Genomic DNA, 23,081 nt, shown 5'->3' with positions numbered 1-23,081 from the left:
GGAGGAGGAGCAGGGGGATGGGGTGGAGGAGGAGTAGGGAGGTGAGGTGGAGGAGGAGCAGGGGGATGGGGTGGAGGAGGAGTAGGGAGGTGAGGTGGAGGAGGAGTAGGGGGATGGGATGGAGGAGGAGTAGGGGGATGGGATGGAGGAGGAGTAGGGAGGTGGGGGGGAGGAGGAGTAGGGGGATGGGGTGGAGGAGGAGTAGGGAGGTGGGGGGAGGAGGAGTAGGGAGGTGGGGTGGAGGAGGAGTAGGGAGGTGGGGGAGGAGGAGTAGGGGGATGGGATGGAGGAGGAGTAGGGAGGTGAGGTGGAGGAGGAGTAGGGGATGGGGTGGAGGAGGAGTAGGGAGGTGAGGTGGAGGAGGAGCAGGGGGATGGGATGGAGGAGGAGTAGGGAGGTGGGGTGGAGGAGGAGTAGGGAGGTGAGGTGGAGGAGGAGTAGGGGGATGGGGTGGAGGAGGGTAGGGAGGTGAGGTGGAGGAGGAGTAGGGGGATGGGATGGAGGAGGAGTAGGGGGATGGGGTGGAGGAGGAGTAGGGAGGTGGGGGAGGAGGGAGTAGGGGGATGGGGTGGAGGAGGAGTAGGGAGGTGGGGTGGAGGAGGAGTAGGGAGGTGGGGTGGAGGAGGGTAGGGGGATGGGTGGAGGAGGAGTAAGGGGGATGGGGTGGAGGAGGAGTAGGGAGGTGAGGTGGAGGAGGAGTAGGGAGGTGGGGTGGAAGAGGAGTAGGGGGATGGGGTGGAGGAGGAGTAGGGAGGTGGGGGGGCTCTGTGCACCTTGACAGGAAGGAGAAAGGGGAAGAGCACGAGTGGAGTTGAGTGAGGTTATTTTGGCTGAAAGGGGTTGAGGGGGAGGGCGGAAGCAGTGCAGAACCTACTTTTAACTGAACCCCTGGTAGAGAGACAGAGAGATATAGAGATAGAGAGGAGGGGAAATGAACATGGCTGCAAACTTACTGCAACCAGACAGTACTGCTTTTAACTCAGCACCTGATAAGTACAATGGAAAAACTTCTGGTTTCCTTCACACTGTTAAGTGGTTGCACTCTCCATGCAGATACAGTTTGGCAGCAATACCTCACAGGAAGAAGTAACAGACAAAAAGGCTCTTCCATTTCAATAACTCTACATGTGAATAAAAGTAAATGATGGTGTATCGTGGAATGCTTTCATAAAATCGTCTGTCTGTAGGCTTTCGGCTGTGTGTAGTAGCCTATTGTCTGTCTGTAGGCTATCGGCTGTTGAATCTGTCTGTAGGCTCTTGTCTGTCTGTAGGCTATCATCTGTCTGTAGGCTTTCGGCTGTGTGTAGTAGCCTATTGTCTGTCTGTAGGCTATCGGCTGTGTGTAGCCTATCGGCTGTCTGTAGGCTATTGCCTGTGTGTAGGCTATTGGCTGTCTGTAGGCTATTGGCTGTCTGTAGGTTACCGGCTGTCTGTAGGCTATTGGCTGTCTGTAGCCTATCGGCTGTCTGTAGCCTATTGGCTGTGTGTAGGCTATTGGCTGTCTGTAGGCTATTGGCTGTCTGTAGGTTACCGGCTGTCTGTAGCCTATTGGCTGTCTGTAGCCTATCGGCTGTCTGTAGGCTACCGGCTGTCTGTAGGCTATCGGCTGTCTGTAGGCTATCGGCTGTCTGTAGGCTATCGGCTGTGTGTAGGCTACCGGCTATCTGTAGGCTACCGGCTGTCTGTAGGCTACCGGCTGTCTGTAGGCTATCGGCTGTGTGTAGGCTACCGGCTGTCTGTAGCCTATCGGCTGTGTGTAGCCTATCGGCTGTCTGTAGGCTATCGGCTATCTGTAGGCTACCGGCTGTCTGTAGGCTACCGGCTGTCTGTAGCCTATTGGCTGTCTGTAGGCTATCGGCTGTGTGTAGCCTATCGGCTGTCTGTAGGCTATCGGCTGTCTGTAGGCTATCGGGTGTCTGTAGGCTATCGGCTGTCTGTAGCCTATTGGCTGTCTGTAGCCTATCGGCTGTCTGTAGCCTATCGGCTGTCTGTAGGCTATTGGCTGTCTGTAGCCTATCGACTGTCTGTAGGCTATCGGCTGTCTGTAGGCTATCGGCTGTCTGTAGCCTATTGGCTGTCTGTAGCCTATCGGCTGTCTGTAGGCTATCGGCTGTCTGTAGCCTATCGGCTGTCTGTAGGCTATCGGCTGTCTGTAGCCTATTGGCTGTCTGTAGCCTATCGGCTGTCTGTAGCCTATCGACTGTCTGTAGGCTATCGGCTGGCTGTAGGCTATCGGCTGTCTGTAGCCTATTGGCTGTCTGTAGCCTATCGGCTGTCTGTAGCCTATTGGCTGTCTGTAGCCTATCGGCTGTCTGTAGGCTATCGGCTGTCTGTAGCCTATTGGCTGTCTGTAGCCTATCGGCTGTCTGTAGCCTATCGGCTGTCTGTAGGCTATCGGCTGTCTGTAGCCTATTGGCTGTCTGTAGCCTATCGACTGTCTGTAGGCTATCGGCTGTCTGTAGGCTATCGGCTGTCTGTAGCCTATTGGCTGTCTGTAGCCTATCGGCTGTCTGTAGCCTATTGGCTGTCTGTAGGCTATTGGCTGTCTGTAGCCTATCGGCTGTCTGTAGCCTATTGGCTGTCTGTAGGCTATTGGCTGTCTGTAGCCTATCGACTGTCTGTAGGCTATCGGCTGTCTGTAGGCTATCGGCTGTCTGTAGCCTATTGGCTGTCTGTAGCCTATCGGCTGTCTGTAGCCTATTGGCTGTCTGTAGCCTATCGGCTGTCTGTAGGCTATCGGCTGTCTGTAGCCTATTGGCTGTCTGTAGCCTATCGGCTGTCTGTAGCCTATTGGCTGTCTGTAGGCTATTGGCTGTCTGTAGCCTATCGGCTGTCTGTAGGCTATCGGCTGTCTGTAGCCTATTGGCTGTCTGTAGCCTATCGGTTATTGAAATCACCACTATTTGAACGTTTATGAAACGTTTCCTGTGTCCCTCACTCCCTTCCATTTTATAAATAACTTTGACGTGCAGATTTAGCATGTACAGTTTAATTCTAGCGACAGAGAGTCGAATGAAAGTGGATATATATCTTTACTACCTCCAGCCTCCCTGACAAGTAGCTCATTTGGATGATTTGTCCGTGGGCTCTCCGCAGAGCACCATTTACAATATTCACTTTAGATAACGTATGGTTCTTGGCCCTGAAACCAGATGGGTTTCGTACAAATGCTTTGTTAGCAGTCTTCCGCTTGATAAATTATTTAGGACATGTGGTTGGAAACATCAATAGAATCTCTATTGTAATTAAAAAAGGAGCCCACCAACAATATTGCACTGTTCCCCATTGGACCCTGAAGCAGGGCTGAGAGAGATAATTCAGAGAGAAAAGTTCGCATGGATTGAGTGTGGAAGACATATGAAATTAAAATCTCTCTTATCCATTGTTCTTATGTTAAATGGATAAAAGAAAGCAATTGACTTCGATTTTAATTATGATTTTTTTGTATATAATGGGAAAGAGTCTCTTAGAAAGAGACATGAAGGTACCCATAAGCAATCATTACTGATGAAAAAACATCTAGCGTTTTGGAACTCTTCCTTTCTCAACCACAGTTCACCAGTCAGTTGTAGCTATAGAGCGAGGAACCACATTCCGTATGATTACACACTGAACAAAAATATAAACGCAACATGAGCTGAAATAAAAGATCCCAGAATTGTTCCATATGCACAAAATGCTTATTTCTCTCAAATGTTGTGCACAAAGTTGTTTACATCACTGTTAGCATTTCTCCTTTACCAAGATAATCCATCCACCTGACAGGTGTGGCATATCAAGAAGCTGATTAAACAGCATGATCATTACTCAGGTGTACCTTGTGCTGGAGACAATAAAAGGCCAATGTGCAGTTTTGTCACACAACACAATGCCACAGATTTTGAGGGAGTGTGTAATTAGCATGCTGACTGCAGGAATATCCACCAGAGCTGTTGCCAGAGAATTGAATGCTCATTTCTCTACCATAAGCCGACCTCCAACGTCGTTTTAAAGAATTTGGCAGTATGTCCAACCGGCTCACCGCCACAGACAAAGTGTATAGCGTTGTGTGTGCGAGCGTTTTGCTGATGTCAACGTTGTGAACAGAGTGCACCATGGTGGCGGTAGAGTTATGGTATGGGCAGGCATAAGCTATGGACAATTAACACAATTGTATTTTATCGATGGCAATTTGAATGCACAGAGATACCGTGATGAGATCCTGAGGCCCATTGTCGGCCCATTCATCCACCTCCCCATCACTTCATGTTTCAGCATGATAATGCACAGCCTCATGTCGCAAGGATCTGTACACAATTCCTGGAAGCTGAAAATGTCCCAGTTCTTCCATGGCCTGCGTACTCACCATTGAGCATGTTTTGGATGCTCTTGATTGACGTATTCGACAGCGTGTTCCAGTTCCCGCCAATATGCAGCAACTTCCCACAGCCATTGAAGAGGAGTGGGACAACATTCCACAGGCCACAATCAACAGCCTGATCAACTCTATACAAAGGAGATGTTGTGCGCTGCATGAGGCAAATGGTGGTCACGCCAGATACTGACTGGTTTTCTGATCCACGCCCCTACCTCATCCACACCCCTGGGGACGACGTTACACCAAGAAACCATGATGAAAGCCCCCAACCTAAATAAATTGAAAGTGTCTTTCTTCTGGAACCAAGTTCCATTTTCCTCAGTACACAAACATGCACACAACAAAAACGATCCACACCACGCGGTGATGGGCCCAGTCAAGTCTTTGACACATTCACCAACTCCCCCGCTGAAAGATCAGCCACAACATGTTGGCAGCATTGTAACATGTTGTAATCAAGCCCTGGTCTCCAGAATGGAAACAGAAGAGTGATGTGATGTGGTAGTCTCAGGTTGGACTACTCCAAATCATCTGGGCTCTGACACACACACACACACACGCGAGCATGTACGCACGCACCCACGCACACACACACACACACACACACACACACACACACACACACACACACACACACACACACACACACACACACACACACACACACACACACACACACACACAAGTGCAAGCTTTCCAGGTCCATCAACCCATTTAAAAACCAATAAACACCATACAATAACCTGTGGATCATGAGAGAACCTTCATAAATCAGCAGAATGTTAATAACCTATTTATTGACACTTAGTTTGAAGTGAGACACCTTCAAATATTCATAACACATCCATAAAGACTCTATATCACATGACGCTGTACTTAATTCATAGTCAGAGCCCTTTGGTCATATATAACACATCCATAAAGACTCTATATCACATGATGCTGTACTTAATTCATAGTCAGAGCCCTTTGGTCATATATAACACATACATAAAGACTCTATATCACATGACGCTGTACTTAATTCATAGTCAGACCCCTTTGGTCATATATAACACATCCATAAAGACTCTATATCACATGATGCTGTACTTAATTCATAGTCAGAGCCCTTTGGTCATATATAACACATCCATAAAGACTCTATATCACATGACGCTGTACTTAATTCATAGTCAGAGCCCTTTGGTCATATATAACACATACATAAAGACTCTATATCACATGACGCTGTACTTAATTCATAGGCAGACCCCTTTGGTCATTCATAACACATCCATAAATACTCTATATCACATGATGCTGTACTTAATTCATAGTCAGACCCCTTTGGTCATATATAACACATCCATAAAGACACTATATCGCATTATGCTGTACTTAATTCATAGTCAGAGCCCTTTGGTCATATATAACACATACATAAAGACTCTATATCACATGACGCTGTACTTAATTCATAGTCAGAGCCCTTTGGTCATATATAACACATCCATAAAGACTCTATATCACATGATGCTGTACTTAATTCATAGTCAGAGCCCTTTGGTCATATATAACACATCCATAAAGACTCTATATCACATGATGCTGTACTTAATTCATAGTCAGAGCCCTTTGGTCATATATAACACATACATAAAGACTCTATATCACATGACGCTGTACTTAATTCATAGTCAGAGCCCTTTGGTCATATATAACACATACATAAAGACTCTATATCACATGACGCTGTACTTAATTCATAGTCAGAGCCCTTTGGTCATATATAACACATACATAAAGACTCTATATCACATGACGCTGTACTTAATTCATAGTCAGACCCCTTTGGTCATATATAACACATCCATAAAGACTCTATATCACATGACGCTGTACTTAATTCATAGTCAGACCCCTTTGGTCATTCATAACACATCCATAAAGACACTATATCACATGACGCTGTACTTAATTCATAGTCAGAGCCCTTTGGTCATATATAACACATCCATAAAGACACTATATCACATGATGCTGTACTTAATTCATAGTCAGAGCCCTTTGGTCATTCATAACACATCCATAAAGACACTATATCACATGACGCTGTACTTAATTCATAGTCAGAGCCCTTTGGTCATATATAACACATCCATAAAGACACTATATCGCATTATGCTGTACTTAATTCATAGTCAGAGCCCTTTGGTCATATATAACACATACATAAAGACTCTATATCGCATGACGCTGTACTTAATTCATAGTCAGAGCCCTTTGGTCATATATAACACATCCATAAAGACTCTATATCGCATGATGCTGTACTTAATTCATAGTCAGAGCCCTTTGGTCATATATAACACATCCATAAAGACTTAATGATGTAAACACACACAAAAAAACACTTAGTGAATTATCACTAACAGCTAAATCAAATAAAGATAAAGACATGTTTTTTTTCTTCCTTTAATGTGTAAATTTTAAAAACAATACATATACATTAAGTGTCAAAAAGTCCAGCAATGCAATTACATTGTACATTATACAGGACTGTGAACAATATAGCTTGTCCCTGAGCTGGCGGACAAATGGTTCTTGCCTCTCTTCCTGCTGGAGGTACTGCATGTTGGTTCCAACCTTAAAGGTAACAACAAATAAAGTTAGCAGGTCTGTTAGGAAATGTCTTTGTCCCACCATCTGGATAAGGGTATTTCTGTGCTGCGCTAGAAACTCGAAATGGGAAGATGGGAAACTCCATGCAATTCCTATTATTATATTCCTCTTGCATTTATAAATCTCATGATGTGACTATGAGACATGGCTGTATCTAGGAGGATTTGCATTTAGCTGAGCCTGCTAGCTAGCAAAATTTAGTCTAAGTAGCAATTACTGTGAAGTCACCAAAATTACTTGAAATAACGATTAAGGTAACTACAGCATGTAATTTAGCTCTACACTTTACTACAAACTAATTTAAATTACAATAAATAAAGGTTAACTTACCTGTTTTTTTGCTGTCCGGTGGCAGCACAAGTGGGGCACTTGGTTTTCAAACTCATCACATGATCAGCAAAACTAAAAAAGTACTTCGGGGTCACAGTTTTTTTTCTTTCTTCAAAATAAAATTGCCCCACTTAATAGTAGAAAAGTGTCAACAATAGCCATTCATGATATATTACAAATTATTTTCTAAACATTAACAGTGATTCGTATTTGTTCATATTTAAGTGACATTTGCATAAAATGTGGGTTTTAAATCATGTTCCAAGGTCAAATAAATGGCCCAATGTGAGTCACTGTATATGAATTACATTTTGGCTTAGAGCAAGAAAGTATGTATGGAATACTCAGTAGTGTCTGTAGAATGTATATGGTGTCATTTCATGGGGCTCTGTATAATACAGTGTTGGTGGCCTTTAACTCCACCCATTCCAATGGCGGCCCAATCACATCACGTGCGCTTACTGCATTACAGAAAACCTGCTAACCAAACTTCAGTCCAGGGCATGCTCACTGAATTAAAGAGCAACTGCACTCAAAAAAACTATGTTTCTTACATTTATCCCAGACCTCAAAAGTCATCCACTGATTTTTAAAGCATTGTCGGGAACAAAGAAAAACACATTTAGTTGTTTTTCTATTAAAAAATGTGAAAAAATGGGCTAAACCAGAAAGAATAGGCTAAACCAGAAAAAATGGGCTAAACCAGAAAAAAATGGGCTAAACCAGAAAGAATGGGCAAAACCAGAAAGAATGGGCTAAACCAGAAAGAATGGGCTAAACCAGAAAAAATGGGCTAAACCAGAAATAATGGGCTAAACCAGAAAAAATGGGCTAAACCAGAAAGAATGGGCTAAACCAGAAAGAATGGGCTAAACCAGAAAGAATGGGCTAAACCAGAAAGAATGGGGGAAATCCAAAACCTGGAAAAACAAAACTAAGAAAAAGTATTTTTTTAAATACTGAAGTATGCACTTTTTCCCAGCGGATTTTAAAAGGCTGTACCAACATTTTTTGCTCTGCATGACTGCATTTTAGGTCCAATATGAACTATGCACCCAAGAGGGAAAGAGGTTGAGCCATCTTAGAAATGAGTGAAATATAATATAATATATACAATTAAGCGGACACTTTTATCCAAAGCGAGTTAGAGTCCTGAGTGAATACATTTTTTAGATATGGGTGGTCGCAGGAATCAAACCCAATATCCTGGTATTGCAATGCTGTACCAAGATGCATGAGAGCCTCAATGTAATATGGTTTACAAGGCCTTTATTAAGTGGTGCTTATGCCACTCTTTAGAAAACAAAGGCTTATGTCATATTTGACATAATGGGTTATGTCACATTGACATTAGTGGTTACTGTATGTCACACAGTTATGCCACATTTATGAACCCTTTATAAAGCATGACATACGTTTATCAATGATTTGTAACACATAGATGTAGCGTTTATGAAAGCTTTATGAAGGATTTATAATGCCTTTATAAGCTGAACGTCATTTAAAGTGGGACCGAAGACAGATCCTAGAACTGATCTGAGCCCGTAGTGGCTGAACTAGGATCAGGTCCCCACACCTATTCATTGTGATGAATTGAGAAGATTTTGTGATTACAGGCCCTGATGCACGTCTCCATAGGGAGATGTAGAAAGTGTTTAGCACAGTACCATATCTTGTGGGGAACGTGTTTTCGTCAGTCACTTCATACAGAAACACAAGATGTGAGGGTGCTACCGGTTGAAGACCACAAAACCACCCAACTCGTCTCGTGGTGGCACATCACTGGTATTTAATGGCCATCGGCACTGTAGGGTTGAACTGTGTACTAACTGTGAGTAAGGGGGTGAGGTGTGGGGAAAAAGGGGGTGAGGTGTGGGGAGTAAGGGGGTGAGGTGTGGGGAGTAAGGGGGGTGGGGGTAAGGGGAGCATCCTCTCACCCCAGCAGAGGGCAGTCTCTTCCCGTTGGGGTTGGGGCGCATGGGCAGGGAGCTATAAAGTCGAACGCCGCGGTCGTCTGATGCACCGTATCTGCTCTGTAGAGTAAGAGGGAGAACGAGAGAGCGAGAGAGAGAGAGAAACTTTAGCTTCAGAACTTTCAACATGTTTTCACTCAATTAAATACTATTGCATCACATACACACAAAAACGCTAGCGAACAAAAAGTTAGGCATCGTCAATGGTAGAAACATGGAGGTCAGCAGAATTTAGTGATAAAGCAATTAAGATCTGAATAGACTGTCATCAAGTACAAACATCCACTTGTTACTGATGTCTACCCATACACGTGGTGTTTCCCCTACATTCATTTAGCAGCGGTGGGCCAACTCCCTTACCCTATGTGTGAAAACACACTGCAGGAGAGTTGGCACTGCAGCTCTGGAGCCGGGGTACCTGGGAATCTAATGACTCACAACAAGACCCTTCCTGCCAGTGGAGCCTTTGGAGCGTTTGGAGCGTTTGCCTCAGCGAGTTTTACACCGTACTTCTCCTTCTTTCACACCACACATATTCTCTCACTACCTCTCTCTCTGTTTATCTCTCTCTCACTCCCTCTCTCTCTGTTTATCTCTCTCTCACTCCCTCTCTCTCTGTTTATCGCTCTTTCTCTCTGTTTATCTCTCCATCTTTCTCTCTGTTAATCTCTCTCTCTCTCCCTCTCTCTCTGTTTATCTATCTCTCACCCACGAAAGGTCGCTGGTTCCAATCCGACGAGGTTAAAAATCTGTCTGTGCCCTTGAGCAAGGCTCTTAACCCGAACTGTTCCTGAAAGTCTCTGGATGAGAGTGTCTGCTAAATGACTCAAAAGTAAGTGTAAAAAAGGAGAGACACAGGGAGAGGAGAATAGGCAGACAGCGACTAAGTTAAGTTACATAGATCAGTGGTAACACACCTGAAGATAATCATGCATAACTGGTGTAGTGGGTTGTTGAGTGGCTGGCAAATGGATATGTAGTGAGAAATCGGTATGCAATTGGGCTTGATATCTATTCTGTACAGTAGTCAGAACTCTGTCACTACTCTCCCTCTGTCACTCCTATCTCTGTCACTCCTCTCTCTGTCACTCCTCTCTCTGTCATTCCTCTCTCTGTCATTCCTCTCTCTGTCATTCCTCTCTCTGTCACTCCTCTCCCTCTGTCACTCCTCTCTCTGTCACTCCTCTCTCTGTGTCACTACTCTCCCTCTGTCACTCCTATCTCTGTCACTCCTCTCTCTCTGTCAATCCTCTCTCTGTCATTCCTCTCTCTGTCAATCCTCTCTCTGTCACTCCTCTCCCTCTGTCACTCCTCTCTCTGTCACTCCTCACTCTGTGTCACTACTCCCCCTCTGTCACTCCTCTCTCTCTGTCACTCCTCTCTCTGTCACTCCTATCTATGTCACTCCTCTCTCTCGGTCACTCCTCTCTCTCTGTCACTCCTCTCTCTGTCTCTCCTCTCTCTGTGTCACTACTCTCCCTCTGTCACTCCTATCTCTGTCACTCCTCTCTCTCTGTCACTCCTCTCTCTGTCACTCCTCTCTCTGTCATTCCTCTCTCTGTCACTCCTCTCCCTCTGTCACTCCTCTCTCTGTCACTCCTCTCTCTGTGTCACTACTCTCCCTCTGTCACTCCTATCTCTGTCACTCCTCTCTCTGTCACTCCTCTCTCTGTCATTCCTCTCTCTGTCATTCCTCTCTCTGTCATTCCTCTCTCTGTCACTCCTCTCCCTCTGTCACTCCTCTCTCTGTCACTCCTCTCTCTGTGTCACTACTCTCCCTCTGTCACTCCTATCTCTGTCACACCTCTCTCTCTGTCAATCCTCTCTCTTTCATTCCTCTCTCTGTCATTCCTCTCTCTGTCAATCCTCTCTCTGTCAATCCTCTCTATGTCATTCCTCTCTCTGTCACTCCTCGCTCTGTGTCACTACTCCCCCTCTGTCACTCCTATCTCTGTCACTCCTCTCTCTCTGTCACTCCTCTCTCTGTCACTCCTATCTCTGTCACTCCTCTCTCTCGGTCACTCCTCTCTCTCTGTCACTCACATCTTTCTGTCACTCCTCTCTCTCTGTCACTCCTCTCTGTCACTACTCTCCCTCTGTCACTCCTCTCCCTCTGTCACTCCTCTCTCTGTCACTCCTCTCCCTGTCACTCCTCTCTCTCTGTCACTCCTCTCTCTCTGTCACTCACCTCTCTCTGTCACTCCTTGCTCTGTGTCACTACTCCCCCTCTCTCACTCCTATCTCTGTCACTCCTCTCTCTCTGTCACTCCTCTCTCTGTCACTCCTATCTATGTCACTCCTCTCTCTCGGTCACTCCTCTCTCTCTGTCACTCCTCTCTCTGTCTCTCCTCTCTCTGTGTCACTACTCTCCCTCTGTCACTCCTATCTCTGTCACTCCTCTCTCTCTGTCACTCGGTATGGCCGGTATGCATGTCAAATGGAACCCCGTTCCCTATACAGTGCTGCATGTCAAATGGAACCCCGTTCCCTATACAGTGCTGCATGCCAAATGGAACTCCAATCCCTATACAGTGCTGCATGTCAAATGGAACCCCAATCCCTATACAGTGCTGCATGTCAAATGGAACCCCGTTCCCTATACAGTGCTGCATGTCAAATGGAACCCCGTTCCCTATACAGTGCTGCATGTCAAATGGAACCCCATTCCCTATACAGTGCTGCATGTCAAATGGAACCCCGTTCCCTTTACAGTGCTGCATGTCAAATGGTACCCCATTCCCTTTAAAGTGCTGCATGTCAAATGGAACCCAGTTCCCTATACAGTGCTGCATGCCAAATGGTACCCCGTTCCCTATACAGTGCTGCTTGCCAAATGGTACCCCATTCCCTATACAGTGCAACAACTTTTGACCAAAGCCCTATGAGTCCTGGTCAAAAGTAGTGCACTATGAAAGTAATGAGTTTCATTTGGGGAAGCTATAACCAGCTATAACCAGCTATAACCAGCCATGAGACCTGCCACCAGCTCCATCTCTCTCCAACACCAGCCTATTAAACAGGCCTTTAGAGGACTGTAATAAATGAGTCTATGTCCCGATAATGTAAACACTAGCTCCATAGAACTGTGTTTTAATAGGAAGGGGGTTGTGTACTTGTCGGAGGCCCACGACAGTGTGTGTCCCCCCGGGGAGAAAATGGCTGTCTGGAACACTGGATGGCTGGCAGGTTGTTATGTCACAGCCAAGGTCCCCAGACAGACGACATCATCAGTCCAGAGTGGGGTTTATTGAGAATGACGCTGAATTATTGAGTTTGAATTTCAGAACAGGGTCATCATGGATTTGGGATGAATACTGGGCATTTTAGAATCACATAGAAGAGGATGCTTGCTCAGGAAATATAACCAGGAGAGGGTCACATACATGCCAGTAATATGAAAACTGGTAGGAATACTTGGCTAGTTATACAACTGTGATGGTGAATTAAACTACAGAGACAAATGTGTTGTAAGTATTTTTACTTTATGTAACTAGGCAATCAGTTAAGAAGAAATTCTTATTTACAATGACGGCCTACACCGGCCAAACCAGGACAATGACGGCCTACACCGGCCAAACCAGGAACAATGACGGCCTACACCGGCCAAACCCGGACAATGACGGCCTACACCGGCCAAACCAGGAACAATGACGGCCTACACCGGCCAAACCCGGACAATGACGGCCTACACCGGCCAAACCAGGACAATGACGGCCTACACCGGCCAAACCCGGACAATGACAGCCTACACCGGCCAAACCCGGACAATGACGGCCTACACCGGCCAAACCCGGACAATGACGGCCTACACCGGCCAAACCAGGACAATGACGGCCTACACCGGCCAACCCAGGACAATGACGGCCTACACCGGCCAAACCAGGACAATGACGGCCTACACCGGCCAAACCAGGACAATGACGGCCTACACCGGCCAAACCAGGACAATGACGGCCTACACCGGCCAACCCAGGACAATGACGGCCTACACCGGCCAAACCCGGACAATGCTGGGCCAATTGTGCGCCGCCCTATGGGACTCCCAATTACGGCTGGTTGTGATACAGCCTGGATTTGAACCAGGGTGTCTGTAGTGATGCATCTAGCACTGAGATGCAGTGCCTTAGACCGCTACGCCTCTCTTTAGCCTGCATATAAAATGACAGAAGAATCCAGATATGTTTTTACATTGTCAAGCTCCTGTCATATTGACAGGCGAGCAGTAATACAATCATTTAAATATCTCTCTCAATTCTATTCAATTCAAGGGGATTTATTGGCATGGGAAACATATGTTTACTTTGCCAAAGCAAGTGAAACTCTCTCTTTCTAACTCTCCCTCTCTCTCTCTGTCTCTCTCTCTCTCTCTCTCTCTCTCTCTCTCTTTCGGTCTCTCATGGTCACTCTCTAAGTGATTGCTACTTTTCATCTCTAGGCGAGTCCGCCTTGGGCCCAGCTAGCTATCATTATGCAAATAGCGGCAATTCAATTTCAGTTGGTCATGGGGGAGGGGGGTATCCTCTCACAGGGGATTCACAGTCTTACTGTACAGTACTACTGTGTCCATGTTAGGACCACCCCAGTCCATAGAAAGTCTCTATACACTCATGTTTTGATCTAGAGATCTGACTAGACCTACTATTGAAACCCAAAAAAGTCACATTTTACTAACTGAGAAACGTGGGCGTGCTTACTGATTACTGTAAATAGCACATTCATTATCAAGTCGCTGTTACTGTAAAGCAAGCCACCTCCTCAAAGCATTACCTTTCTTGTAGACTACTATGCTTTAATGCAACATTTAGTTACACATTGAAAGTTAACAATTACATACATCAGAATACATTTTACTGATCCTAGTCATGAAATGTAAAAAATACATCCAGGGGAGTTAATGATTCCAATATATATATATATATATATATATATATATATATATATTTATATATATATATATATATATATATATATACAAGGACATTTCTAAGTGACCCCAAACTTTTGAATTGTATATTGAGGACATACACTTAAAAAGATGAGAGAGGCCTGTAATTTTCATCATAGGTACACTTATGACAGACAAAATGAGAAAAAAAATCCAGAAAATCACATTGTAGGATTTTTTATGAATTTATTTGCAAATGATGGTGGAAAATAAGTATTTGGTCAATGACAAAGGTTTATCTCAATACTTTGTTATATACCCTTTGTTGGCAATGACAGAGGTCAAACGTTTTCTGTAAGTCTTCACAAGGTTTTCACACACTTTTGTGGTATTTTGGCCCATTCCTCCATGCAGATCTCCTCTAGAACAGTGATGTTTTGGGGCTGTTGCTGGGCAACACGGACTTTCAACTCCCTCCAAAGATTTTCTATGGGGTTGAGATCTGGAGACTGGCTAGGCCACTCCAGGACCTTGAAATGCTTCTTACGAATCCACTCCTTCATTGCCCGGGCGGTGTGTTTGGGATCATTGTCATTCTGAAAGACCCAGCCACGTTTCATCTTCAATGCACTTGCTGATGGAAGGAGGTTTCCACTCAAAATCTCACGATACATGGCCCCATTCATTCTTTCCTTTACACGGATCAGTCGTCCTGGTCCCTTTGCAGAAAACAGCCCCAAACTTTGTCCTCCAAACACGACGAGTTGAGTTTTTACCAAAAAGTTATATTTTGGTTTCATCTGACCATATGACATTCTCCCAATCTTCTTCTGGATCATCCAAATGCTCTCTTGCAAACTTCAGACGGGCCTGGACATGTACTGGCTTAAGCATGGGGACATGTCTGGCACTGCAGGATTTGAGTCTCTGGCGGCGTAGTGTGTTACTGATAGGTATGCTTTGTTACTTTGGTCCCAGCTCTCTGCAGATCATTCACTAGGTCCCCCTGTGTGGTTCTGGGATTTTTGCTCACCGTTCTTGTGATCATTTTGATCCCACGGGGTGAGATGTTGCGTGGAGCCCCAGATCGAGGGAGATTATCAGTGGTCTTGTATGTCTTCCATTTCCTAATAATTGCTCCCACAGTTGATTTATTCAAACCAAGCTGCTTACCTATTGCAGATTCAGTCTTCCCAGCCTGGTGCAGGTCTACAATTTTGTTTCTGGTGTCCTTTGACAGCTCTTTGGTCTTGGCCATAGTGGAGTTTGGAGTGTGACTGTTTGAGGTTGTGGACAGGTGTCTTTTATACTGATAACAAGTTCAAACAGGTGCCATTAATACAGGTAACGAGTGAAGGACAGAGGAGCCTCTTAAAGAAGAAGTTACACGTCTGTGAGAGCCAGAAATCTTGCTTGTTTGTAGGTGACCAAATACTTGTTTTCCACCATAATTTGCAAATAAATTCATTAAAAATCCTACAATGTGATTTTCTGGATTTTTTCCCTCATTTTGTCTGTCATAGTTGAAGTGTACCTAATGATGAAAATTACAGGCCTCTCATCTTTTTAAGTGGGAGAACTTGCACAATTGGTGGCTGACTAAATACTTTTTTGCCCCACTGTATATATATATACTACAGTTCAAAAGTTTGGGGTCACTTAGAAATGTCCTTGTTTTCCATATAAACATTCATGAAATGAGTTGCAAAATGAATCGGAAATACAGTCAAGACATTGACAACGTTATAAATAATGATTTTTAATTTAATTAATAATTGTTTCCTTCAAACTTTGCTTTCGTCTAAGAATCCTCAATTTACAGCAATTACAGCCTTGCAGACCTTTGGCTTCTAGTTGTCAATTTGTTGAGGTAATCTGAAGAGATTTCACCCCATGCTTCCTGAAGCACCTCCCACAAGTGGGATTGGCTTGATGGACACCTTTTATGTACCAACCATATGGTCAAGCTGCTCCCACAACAGCTCAATGGGGCTGAGATCAGGTGACTGTGCTGGCCACTCCATTATAGACAGAATACCAGCTGACTGCTTCTTCCCTAAATAGTTCTTACATAATTTGGAGCTGTGCTTTGGGTCATTGTCCTGTTTGTAGGAGGAAATTGGCTCCAACCATACGGTACGGCACAGCATTGCAAAATGGAGTGATAGCCTTCCTTCTTCAAGATTCCTTTTACACTGTACAAATCTCCCACTTTACCACCACCAAAGCACCCCCAGACCATCACATTGCCTCCACCATGCTTAACAGATGGCGTCAAGGACTCCTCCAGCAATCTTTAAATGTTTTCTGTGTCTCACGAATGTTCCTCTTTGTGATTCGAACACCTCAAACTTAGATTTGTCTGTCCATAATACTTTTTTCCAATCTTCCTCTGTCCAATCGTTGCCTAGCGCCGTCTGGGTTAGGGAGGGTTTGGCCGGTAGGGAAATCCTTTTCTCATCGTGCATCAGCGACTCCTGTGTCGGGCCGGGCGCAGTGCGCGCTAACCAAGGTTGCCAGGTGCATGGTGTTTCCTCCGACACATTGGTGCGGCTGGCTTCCGGGTTGGATGGCGCTGTGTTAAGAAGCAGTGCGGCTTGGTTGGGTTGTATAACGGAGGACGCATGACTTTCAACCTTCGTCTCTCCTGAGCCTGTACGGGAGTTGTAGCGATGAGACAAGATAGTAGCTACTGAAAACAATTGGATACCATGAAAAAGGGGTCATTTAAAATATATATATTTTTTTTTTAAGAATAGACTGAGGAGTTTCAGAAGAAAGGTCTTTGTTTCTGGCAATTTTGAGCCTCTAATCGAACCCAAAAATGCTGATGCTCCAGATACTCAACTAGTCTAAAGAAGGCCAGTTTTATTGCTTCTTTAATCAGAACAACAGTTTTCAGCTGTGCTAACATTGCAAAAGGGTTTTCTAATGATCAATTAGCCTTTTAAAATGATAAACTTGGAATAGCTAACACAACGTGCCATTGGAACACAGGAGTGATGGTTGCTGATAATGGGCCTCTGTAAGCCTACGTAGATATTCCATAAAAGATCAGCCATTTCCAGCTACAATAGTCATTTCCAACATTAACAATGCCTACACTGTATTTTGGATTAATTTTATGTTGGACAAAAAATGGACAAAAAATGTGCTTTTCTTTCAAAAACAAGGACATTTCTAAGTGACCCCAAATTGTTGAACGTTGACCAAAAGTAGGTGGATACCTGCTCTTCGAACATCTCATTCCAAAATCATCAGCATTAATATGGAGTTGGTCCTCCCTTTGCTGCTTTAACAGACTCCACTCTACTGGGAAGGCTTTCTACTAGATGTTGGAACATTGCTGCTATAAGAGCCTCCCCTCTACTGGGAAGGCTTTCCACTAGATGTTGGAACATTGCTGTGGGGACTTGCTTCCATTCAGCCACAAGAGCATTAGTGAGTTTGGGCACTGATGTTGGATGATTAGGCAGCAGCTACAGCAGTTACATACAGTTTAAAATACTACATGACATTAAATAAGTGTTGTAACCGAGTGTTGTAACCGAGGTCAGACGATTTTTACGAGCTACACACTTCACGACTCAGGGGTTCCAATCTGTGAGCCTACCACTTCACGACTCAGGGTTTCCAATCTTTGAGCCTACCACTTCACGACTCAGGGGTTCCAATCTGTGAGCCTACCACTTCACGACTCAGGGGTTCCAATCTGTGAGCCTACCACTTCACGACTCAGGGGTTCCAATCTGTGAGCCTACCACTTCGCGGCTAAGACGTTGTTGCTCCTACACGTTTCCACTTCACAATAGCGTTACTGACAGTTGACCGGGGCAGCTCTAGCAGGGCAGGAATTTGACAAACTGACTTGACAGTGCCACGTTGAAAGTCACTGAGGCCATTCTACTGCTAATGTTTATCTATGGAGATTGCATGGTGGTGTGCTCAATTTTATACACCTGTCAGCAACGGGTGTGGTTGAAATTGCCGAATCCACTAATTTGAAGGGGTGTCCACATACTGCTGTGTATATAGTGTATATAATTGGCAAAAATGTAGTGCCAAGGTTTTTGTTTGCTATTTAATGACTTACAGTACAACACAGTTGTTGTTCTAGGTTAGTTAGCCCTGGCTTTGGACAGTACTGCATGTTCCTGTGATTGAGTGTATTTCTTCCTTGCGATCAATAGAAGCAAGATAACATCTCAGTACAATGTGTGTGTGTGTGTGTGTGTGTGTGTGTGTGTGTGTGTGTCTGTGTGTGTGTGTGTGTGTGTGTGTGTGTGTGTGTGTGTGTGTGTGTGTGTGTCTGTGTGTGTGTGTGTGTGTGTGTGTGTGTGTGTGTGTGTGTGTGTGTGTGTGTGTGTGTGTCTGTTTGTGTGTGTGAAAAAGAAAATAAGAGGCTTTGGCTGGAATCCAAATGATTTTGAGTGTTTGTTTGAATACAGTATATAATCTCTCTCTGTGTGTGTGTGTGTGTGTGTGTGTGTGTGTGTGTGTGTGTGTGTGTGTGTGTGTGTGTGCGTACGTACAAGCTTGTGTGTGTGTGTGTGTGTGTTTTGTCAGCTTCATACACACACACATAACAGAGGGTATAGCTGAGTACAGCAACTCATATCGGCCTATCAGATATATTGTCAACCGAGCAAAATAATCACAATTGGACTATGTTAGTCAAAGCACCATTACAACGCTCTGGGAAAACTTTCATCAGCATATTCACTACCCTGAAAAGGGAGAGAACTCAACTTCATGTGTTTAAAACTGCACATATGCCAAGCCCATAACCTTAGCAATGACATTCTTAAAGTCTGAAACAGGTGGTTTGAAGCGATTACGTTAAGTGAATTTCACAGTTATTCAGTGCCAAATGTAGCACTTTCAATAATTGTCTCCCAACAAAACACAAATCTTTCTCTCAATGATTCATCAGTATAAAGTTGACATTTGAAGCAACACATTCAACCCTCAAACCTGCTTTCAAACATCTCCATTTTCAGTTTGTCTTTCTGAATTTGTTATGGGATAATATATTTTTTTAACGCATTAAAATAATCTATTGTTTGCATGTTCCTCCCTCACAAAAGAGCCTCCCCTGTTTTCAGCCAAACTCTAACAGTCGTCTGTTTTCCTTGTGAATCACTGTGGTGTAGCCAGTTCAAAGCTACATAGATCCCCTGTCACTGTGTATGGTTTTATAACTATAGATGTTGGATCTTCATTTGAGCCAATTTGCAGTGAAACCTTAAATACACTACAAGTTAAAAATGTCCTTCATTGCAGGAAAGTTCTCCTGCAACAGGGTGATCAAATTAAGATCCTACATCTGTATGCAGTTTGCTCTCAGAGTAAGACAGCATCGTACAAAAATGAGGATTTGAGTGCAAATGACAAAGGCAACTTCCATTGCTTTCTGTATCATAGAGAGAGAGAGGGCTAAACCCATCACTTATGCTATTATCTATAGCTTTCATGTTAGACACGGCTCTTTCTGTGACTTAGATGGAGCTATGAAGTATGTGAGTGGTATGTCATTGTTAACTATATTATCGGCCTTGACAACAAGAATAGAAAGATTCTGGCCTCGACTTGCACAATGATAGAAAGGACTATATGGTTGAGTACATTGCTTTTTGAGATTCACACTAAAGACACGGAGTCAGCGACCAATGCTATACATCCACCTTGCAATATCTAGTTTGATTTGGTTCCTTTAGTTAGCTTTTGCTTTTGTGTTTGATAGTAGCCTACTCTCTTGGGCTCTTAACAATCTTTTTTATTTTGTATTTACGAGATGCAGTACAGTTTTCTGTTCTGAATGAACTGCCTTAAAAGGAAAGGGTAGGGTTGAAACTCTGCTCCTCTCCCAGTACCTCAGACTTCCTCTCATGAATCAGCCAGGGCCAAAGTGCTCCCAAGGACCATTCTGTCTGAGTGAAGATAACTAAAGAATATCTTCTGTGGTCCGTGGAGCAAGCGCACCAGCTCGCCGGCCAGAGAGCAGCACAAAGAAAAGCTCTCGAACATCGTGAACCATCGTTCCCTTAGGAGTAGAAATATTGTGTATTAATATAGTATTCCAAATATGATACTTCTATGGCATCTGCGTTGACTGAGATGTGCCAAGATCAATTACTGGTGGCACCCTAATCAATACTGTATATTATCTCTGGATATAGTCGCCCTAATCAATCACAACATTTTCCAACTTCTGTGGGATTTTGGAGACACCATACCAATTGCATAGGAGTCACCTAATCTCTACATATTCAACTACGAGAATAAAACCATTTTATACCACAGTAGACTATAGCTACAGCTGATGCCACCATGTTCAGTAAGGCACACCCTTGCAAACTGTTTTACAATGTTTTAAAAAAAAAACATTTCGGGATTATTTAAAAAAATTAAAATACGATGTTCCTATTGGTCAAGTCCAGGTATGGTACCTCCTCGTTTCAAAACATTTCCTCCCTACTGAACACTACACAAGTGTCAGAGTCAGACACAGCTCACAACCCTCATTATATAGAGCACTGATCTCTTACCCTGTATTGACTGGACAGCAGATGTCTCCTGTAGTACAACACTGTACATTCACCTCACTGTTGACTGAAAGATCAACAAAAAGTGAAACTATAGGAGACATGTTTACAAAGCGAGAGGAATGGAGAGCAATGGAGGGGAATGGAGGAGGAGCATAAAAATGGTTGACTAGGGGTGTTCATTTCACTCAACATTTTAATAGAATGCTGACATTTGATTGACATGCACACATACAAGCACACACACACACACACAGACACACACACAGACACACACACAGGCACACACACACACACACACACACACACACACACACACACACACACACACACACACACACACACACACACACACACCTCCAAAATCACCTGCGGCTGTCATGTGGGTTGGGTGTGGAACGTTCAGTGTCACAAGTAAAAAAATAGAAAATGAAACAAATTTTCAGATCATGCCCCTGAGGTTGTCAAACAGTCTGTCGACATACAAGGTTGTAAAACCTGATGGTGTGTTATTAGCAACTTTCACCATGAATGTATCTGGTGTTAGAGCAGCCATTCCCATACACTACACTAGCTCACTCTTATTGAGACAGAGAGTCAAGAGAGACCACCCATCCTTGGAAATCCACAAGTTTCACTGCTTGAGGCACATTCTTCCCTCAAAAGAGAAACCGGCATCTAAACCAGAAAATCTGTGTCTAAATCATAGTGTTCTGTAGTACCTGGCAGGCATTCAATTGGTAGTGATCCACATCTCCTTTAAATAGCAGAATTACAGGCCTAGTGAGACTGCAGAAGAATCTGGCAGCTACATGGTCAGGGTTAGAATCTGTCCGCTACATGGTTAGGATTAGAATCTGGCAGCTACATGGTCAAGCTTAGAATATGGCAGCTACATGGTCAGGCTTAGAATATGGCAGCTACATGGTCAGGGTTAGAATCTGGCAGCTACATGGTCAGGGTTAGAATCTGGCAGCTACATGGTCAAGGTTAGAATCTGGCAGCTACATGGTCAGGGTTAGAATCGGGCAGCTACAGGGTCAGGGTTAGAATCTGGCAGCTACATGGTTAGGGTTAGAATCTGGCAGCTACATGGTCAGGGTTAGAATCTGGCAGCTACATGGTCAGGGTTAGAATCTGGCAGCAACATGGTCAGGGTTAGAATCTGGCAGCTACATGATTAGGGTTATAATCTGGCAGCTACATAGTCAGGGTTAGAATCTGGCAGCAACATGGTCAGGGTTAGAATCTGGCAGCTACATGTTCAGGGTTAGAATCTGGCAGCTACATGGTCAGGGTTAGAATCTGGCAGCTACATGGTTAGGGTTAGAATCTGGCAGCTACGTGGTCAGGGTGAGAATCTGGCAGCTACATGGTCAGGGTTAGAATCTGGCAGCTACGTGCTCAGGGTTAGAATCTGGCAGCTACGTGGTCAGGGTTAGAATCTGGCAGCTACATGCTCAGGGTTAGAATCTGGCAGCTACGTGGTCAGGGTTAGAATCTGGCAGCTACAGGGTTAGGGTTAGAATCTGGCAGCTACATGGTCAGGGTTAGAATCTGGGAGCTACATGGTCAGGGTTAGAATCTGGCAGCTACATAGTCAGGGTTAGGATCTGGCAGCTACATACTCAAGGTTAGAATCAGGCAGCTACATGGTCAGGATTAGAATCTGGCCACTACATGGTCAGGGTTAGAATCGGGCAGCTACATGGTCAGGGTTAGAATTTGGCAGCTACATGGTTAGGGTTAGAATCTGGCAGCTACATGGTCAGGGTTAGAATCTGGCAGCTACATGGTCAGGGTTAGAATCTGGCAGCTACGTGCTCAGGGTTAGAATCTGGCAGCTATGTGGTCAGGGTTAGAATCTGGCAGCTACATGCTCAGGGTTAGAATCTGGCAGCTACGTGGTCAGGGTTAGAATCTGGCAGCTACAGGGTTAGGGTTAGAATCTGGCAGCTACATGGTCAGGATTAGAATCTGGCAGCTACATAGTCAGGGTTAGAATCTGGCAGCTACATACTCAAGGTTAGAATCAGGCAGCTACATGGTCAGGATTAGAATCTGGCCGCTACATGGTCAGGGTAAGAATCGGGCAGCTACATGGTCAGGGTTAGAGTCTGGCAGCTACATGGTTAGGGTTAGAATCTGGCAGCTACATGGTCAGGGTTAGAATCTGGCAGCTACATGGTCAGGGTTAGAATCTGGCAGCAACATGGTCAGGGTTAGAATCTGGCAGCTACATGATTAGGGTTATAATCTGGCAGCTACATGGTTAGGGTTAGAATCTGGCAGCTACATGGTCAGGGTTAGAATCTGGCAGCTACATG

At 44.5% G+C, this 23,081-nt stretch overlaps 1 protein-coding gene across 4 annotated transcripts in view; it reads right to left on the bottom strand.

The window, feature by feature from the left end:
- The window catches only part of LOC115121829 (TOX high mobility group box family member 2-like), a 274,969-nt gene that overhangs the window by 188,938 nt on the left and 62,950 nt on the right, over nucleotides 1-23,081 (bottom strand). For 2 of the 4 annotated variants that reach the window (XM_065004074.1, XM_065004072.1), the window contains exon 2: nucleotides 9,289-9,384. The exons of the other annotated variants lie outside the window; for them this stretch is intronic. In XM_065004074.1, coding sequence (XP_064860146.1) covers nucleotides 9,289-9,384 — 96 coding nt within the window. The remainder of the gene's footprint in view (nucleotides 1-9,288; nucleotides 9,385-23,081) is intronic. 4 annotated transcript variants of the gene reach the window in all.

The sequence above is a fragment of the Oncorhynchus nerka genome, linkage group LG2 (genome assembly GCF_034236695.1).
Source record: "Oncorhynchus nerka isolate Pitt River linkage group LG2, Oner_Uvic_2.0, whole genome shotgun sequence".
Taxonomy (NCBI): Eukaryota; Metazoa; Chordata; class Actinopteri; order Salmoniformes; family Salmonidae; genus Oncorhynchus; species Oncorhynchus nerka.
This window is presented reverse-complemented; position numbering and strand designations above follow the sequence as displayed.